The sequence below is a fragment of the Etheostoma cragini genome, chromosome 15 (genome assembly GCF_013103735.1).
Source record: "Etheostoma cragini isolate CJK2018 chromosome 15, CSU_Ecrag_1.0, whole genome shotgun sequence".
In the NCBI taxonomy this organism is placed as follows: Eukaryota; Metazoa; Chordata; class Actinopteri; order Perciformes; family Percidae; genus Etheostoma; species Etheostoma cragini.
In genome coordinates, this window is record NC_048421.1 from 16,084,005 (window position 1) to 16,089,906 (window position 5,902).

Here is a 5,902-nt window from a genome sequence, read left to right on the forward strand (position 1 = left end):
GAAGAATTAACCTTGAAATTAAATTATACTGTCCGCATGAGCAAGTGTGTCTGCTGGACTCTGCATGACGTGAATGTCATCACCAGATGGTATATGCGTAAGATCTGAACAGACATAAGTGTAGAGCCATTTTTTGTTAGCATTTAGTCTAGTTTAGTCCTTTGTTTCTCATTACCTACTCAGTAATAGTTGTAATTCATGTAAACCGTTACGCTGTATATTCACTTTATATACTTTGTCATGTGTGCGTCCAGCTTGGTGTCTGACATAAGTGGCTAGCTGCAGGTCAGCGCTCGTGCTCCATCAGTATGGAATGTACATTGAAAGTATGTGGCTGAAAACAATGCAGTCACATCAAAGAACAGATGAGAGGAAAACAGCATGATGGAATGTCTTGAATTTTAACTCCCTGCTTTGATTTTGTGCAGAGCAGTGTTTCCAATAAATTGCTCTCGAACTGGCTTTGTAAAAATGCACAGTAAACATCAGCCATTGCAAAACGTTACCAGTAACACAGTGGACGCCATTAATCACTTACCGACTGTGATTAACAAGGGAGTTAATTTATACTTCACCAATACACTTGGCACTGCTCAGAGTGAGAAGAGCTAGTAAAAATGACAAAAAACAGCTCAGTTGTGTGTCTTTAAACATGTAACAGAGCTGACAGACTTAATATATCTGCAGTAAATGTTGTTGTTGTAGGGAAGCCACAGGAAGCAGAAACCACTACCATTGGCCAAATCTTCAAACCCACTGATTACAGCTTGAGCCAGTCTGGGGTAAAAAAAAATATAAAACTGGAATTTTAAGATTGAAAAGGTTTGGTCGGCATGTACTGTTTTAAATAAATGCATGAGATATATGGATGTATTTCTGCAAGAAAAGCTTTCTGTGTTCTGTAATAATGCTGTAACAGTTAAATGACTCTGATGGGATCATCTGCTTAAAAATCCATCTTTATTCTTCTCTTTGAACCTAAGCTTAACATTCTGGACATGGGCAATCTTTTAGAGTTAAAGTTATCCAGGAAGAAAAAACCCAAACCATGAATATGACAGCGTAAAGACAGCCTGCCAGCAGAAAAGTGTATGTTCCCCTGCAGCTCTGGCTCGGCTCCAGCTCCACTTGTACTTTTTGTGGTTTATATTTGCAAACTATTTGTGAAGGGTGAATGCATCTCCTCTTGTTTCGAATGGGAACTATAATTCTTGTTTTTTAGATGTTTAACCAGTCACAGGTGATGTCCTATCCCCTACTTGGCAGAATGTTCAAAACATATGGTGTCCACCCTCTGGACTCAATATGCCTCCCCGAGCAGTTCCCTCAATGCATGCTGTGCAAGAACGTTATACAGTGGCTATCCAACTCTTATATCAGCCCCGGTCTGTCACCCCAACAGCACAGAGATAAGAAATCACAGCACCGCTGTAACATCACACCGGGGTCACACTGAAACCTCTTGTCTTAACTAGACTTATCTGTGTCTAAACAGTACAGCATCTGTATTTTTTTATTTAACAAGTGAAATTGAAGAGAAGAAATACTTTCTTACCGTTTGAATATTTCACCGGTTCTCTTTAGATCTCGAGCCATGTTTATGTCAAACTGCTGGTAACCTGGACATTATTTTGTTTCACTCCTGCAAGATGCGAACAACCAAAAAGTGATTGATTATGGAGATCATTTATTCTCTTTACACGCAAGACCATAAATACTTCTGCCACGCATGCTCAAGATCGACCGGAGCAGAGAAACCAGTCCGAGAAAACAAGCATTAAAACCGCAAGTACTACGCAAATGTGACATTTAAGGGGTTTTATCGGGACTGATTAGAAGCACAGTGCAGTATTAAGAGAGTGTCCATAATGTACGGTTCATATGTGTTCACACTGATTAACTATGGCCAAATGCAATGCACTAAGAGTACCTGGATGCACTCCAAACATTTAAAACGTTAAGCGTGGAATGTTGGACACTGCTCGCCTACGACCCCCATCTTTGCTACAGAGAAGAAGCTCCAGGAACACTAATGTATTTTCAAACTTATGAAAACAGCGAGGAAGCTGCAGCAGTTGCAGTTGAAACAGAAAACAACGAACTTTTTTATTTTTCAATAAGTACCATTGTACTGTAGTCAGATATTGAAAAAAACTAAAATAGGCCGGTATATATTTTTGCGGGGGACATTAAGTGCCAGCAATGCTTTGCCCGGCTGCAATATTCCATTAAAAAGAAGAAAAAGAGTCATTTCCGGTCAATTCATAACGGCTGTTTGTAATTTGAGACAACACTACACAAGTGATTCCATAGTATACTACATAAGTGTACTTATGGAAGTATTTGGATTGAGATTCACCTCAACCACACACATCTTTCTTAATGTGGTTACATACATTTTATACTTCATATTAAATTTGACTTTTCAAAATAAAGATTTTCAGCTGACAAAACGTCTAACAGCAATAATAGGCCTTTTTCCATGAAAGACATTTTGACTTCGCCATAGTAACAAAAGCGCAGGTGTAAATAATGAACTGAATGATGGCTGAATTCCATTTCGTAGCTGTGCGTATAGCTCAGCTTGAATCGAACCGAGACATTGTTATTAAACACCTTTGCTTTTCCATCTACGATGGTCAAAAGTGATTTCTACACATAGACTGAACAAAACCGTGTTCTAGTGAATATCATGTGTTGCTGCCCCTCGAGTTGCTCACTGTGACGACGTCCGCTGGGCGGCAAGTCATCTTCATCAAGATTGTATTTTATTAGTGACCTTGCAGCCTGACATGACTTTTCCTTTCGCTGACCAATCATACGGCTGGAAATGTGATACACACAGAGAAAGAAATACATGTATCCTACCAAAGATCCCTGTCAGCACATATCCATATATCTATAACACTTTTAATAGAGCTCACATCCGGAGGACATGTTTCTATTTCTGGCTGTTAGGTGGATCCATTTCAGCCTAGAGTTGTAGTACATCTCTGTTACACTGTTGTTGGGATCAAACACTATCAACAACATGCCTGGAGCGTGTTAATATTAATAATTAGCATTTATTAGAAAAACAAGTTGGAGCCCATTATTGACCACACAGAAAAAGTACAGGTCCATTTTTGTTCCCTAGAGTACAAACTTAGCAAATGTTCCCTTAAAAGTACGAAAATGCATCTTGACGGTACAATTACGCACCTTCCCTTGTACACTGTGGACTTTCTGAGGTGTAAGGTACGTATTTGTCCCTTACATATTTGTACCTTATGTCTAAATGTAAAACAACAGGAATTAGTGGATGCTCGCAGTGCCTTTCCTCAGACTGCGCACTATAAATACTGGATTCAAAGGACTCGACATACAATTTTAAAGAATAGGGTATTGATGGAGAGGAGGGCTTGTCAGAGTCATCAGAATGGGGGTTAGTCAAAGGTGCTGCAGGGGTGATCTCAAAGGAGGATGTAGGAAGTGGGAAAATTGATGTGTCCTGAGATCAATACTGGAGAGCATTTGGATCTACAACAGTGAAACTAAATCACCCTGTGGCGGCTGCTGCTTCTTCAGGGACAGCAGCCTCTGATGCAGCTGACGATCGGTGTGGAGAAGGTGGAAGCAGCAGGGTGAGGAGGATCGTACAAGATGGAGATCGGGAGAGGTCGGATGCAGATAAAGCCGTCAATTGTTTGGTGACTACTGCTGCTTTATCGTCACGTTATCTTGGATCAATATCCATCAACACTGGGGTTTCTTCAACTCTGAGTGTAAAGGCTAAGTACCTCAATGAGCATCAAACCCAATTGCAATGATTAGGTGTGCATTAGTGGTTTTGGAGTGGTCTCACCAAATTTAGTGTCATCTTAACATAAATATATCGGCGATACAGCAGGCAGCACTTAATGGATTAAAACCTCAAGATGTTCAGCAGGTTTCCAAAAAACATGTTCCAAACTACAGTACATCCATCTATCAACTGAAGTGCTGAACACTGTATGGTTCATCCTGTGATGGAAAATCAAATACTATTAAGTCACCACAATAAAAGGAACATCTTGTTACAAAAAAATGACAATGACATTTCTAAAGCTCAAGAGCATCACAGACAGATTTACAGATACATCAAATTTAAAATGCCATGTTTTAATGGAGGCCACTGTAAATGTAGAAAGTAGTAAATCTGTGGTTGTATGTTACAGTAACGTGTGAAGCACTAGATCAGTTAAATTGAAGCCTTCATACCTGGCACACATCCCTCAGTGAAGTGACTTCTCTTTAGGGAACAACAACCTCATCCTTCTTTGTTAAGCTGCTGCTGATCTGAGCTCAGCTGAGTCGCCCTCTTGTGGATTATGATGATAATGTACCTTTGGAAGTTGACTGATGGGAACATGTTTGGACTTTGATGTTGCTCAGCAATTAGCTGAGACACACAAGCATTTGTTTTGCACAAAAAAAAGTCACAGAGTTCATTTAAAAAGTCGGATTTTGGACAATTTTCTCTTTAGATTAGGAGAGCAAAAAAGTACATCAGTAGAAAAATAAAAAACACCTGTTATGCCTACAGTCATTGAGGTTTCTTCAGTTGTTTGTGTGCTGGCCCTGTTCTCAGGACAAGTTTTGAGGGTGCACACAGTGGTGGTCTTGTTATGAAGTGCTTAAGGTGTTTCTAATATTTTGGTTGCCTCATTTACATATTTGAGGAAGAAAGAAATATCAGAAACACACGTCAAGATAACTCAATCCAGCACAGCAATGGCACAGAGTCAACAACTACTGAAAATTAGATTAGGCAATGAAGGAGTTACACTATATGGCCACACATATGTGGACAGTCTGATACTACACCCCAAGTTATTGTTAAACATGTAATGAGCTGCAGGGATTTTCCTTTCCCTTAATATGGAGCCAGAAATACACGAGAAACGGCTCCAGACCAAAAGTACACAAAAGTAGATGTGTCTACACACTTTTGGCCAAATTGTATTTAATACCGATAAGATGTTGTAAATCATGTTCATGTCACTTTTGGAGTTAGCCAGACCTCACGTGAGATTAAAGCAGGAGAGAGAGAGAGAGAGAGAGAGAGAGAGAGAGAGAGAGAGAGAGAGAGAGAGAGAGAGAGAGAGAGAGAGAGAGGGGAGCAGGTTGTATAGCTAATACTGCAGGAGTACCCGGGGTAATAAACTGGAGGGTGGACGTGCCCCCTCTCTCCTCCGCAGTGCACTTGCAGCTTAGCAGCACTCCGGACAGGACGGTCTTCTCCACCTCCTGCTCTTCTTCTCCTCCTCTTCTCTGTGTGTTTGTGTGGGCTGGTGGTGGTGGTGGTGTTGCTGAGGAGTGCACCGACAGTCGCAGCTGACTCCAGTCCAGAGGTCCCGGACAGAGGCGTGATGGTGCGGACTCATTGATAAAATCCGCTGCCGCTGGAATTAACATGAGCACTCCCGCTGAGCGGCTCTCCTCCTCCACATAGCGCTGCCTTCTCTGCACAACATCCGTTTGTGTGTTTGTGAGACTCCAGCAGGCGACGCAGGATGACTACTGCCTTATCTCTGGTGCTTCTGTGCGCTTTGGTAAGTAGTACTCTGTACAGTAACTAGTGCGTGCTGGCTGCAATATTCTCATAATTTGGGTTACTCAGAGACTGTAAATGAGGTTTTAGTGACTTAATGCACTTTGTGATATGTATTTGTTAAACATTTCGTTTCCCCGTTTCTATATTGTTTTTAATTTATTTGCGTGAACATTATAGAGATCTTTCTTAGATTGATTTAACCATTATTAGTCCAGCTGGGACTTCAAAGCGCTCCGTGGCATTTACAGTCCCCTTTGTGATGCCTATGATATGTAGCCTGTGCGATATTTTGAACAGGGTTTAAATGTTTAATGTATCAGTGCAATT

At 40.9% G+C, this 5,902-nt stretch overlaps 1 protein-coding gene across 1 annotated transcript in view; it reads left to right on the forward strand.

Moving 5' to 3' along the window:
* Window positions 1–5,160: 5,160 nt before the first annotated feature.
* Window positions 5,161–5,902, forward strand: part of ngfra (nerve growth factor receptor a (TNFR superfamily, member 16)) — a 31,012-nt gene continuing 30,270 nt past the window's right edge. Inside the window, exon 1 of the mRNA XM_034894043.1 lies at window positions 5,161–5,573. Coding sequence (XP_034749934.1) covers window positions 5,535–5,573 — 39 coding nt within the window. The 5' untranslated portion in view covers window positions 5,161–5,534. The remainder of the gene's footprint in view (window positions 5,574–5,902) is intronic.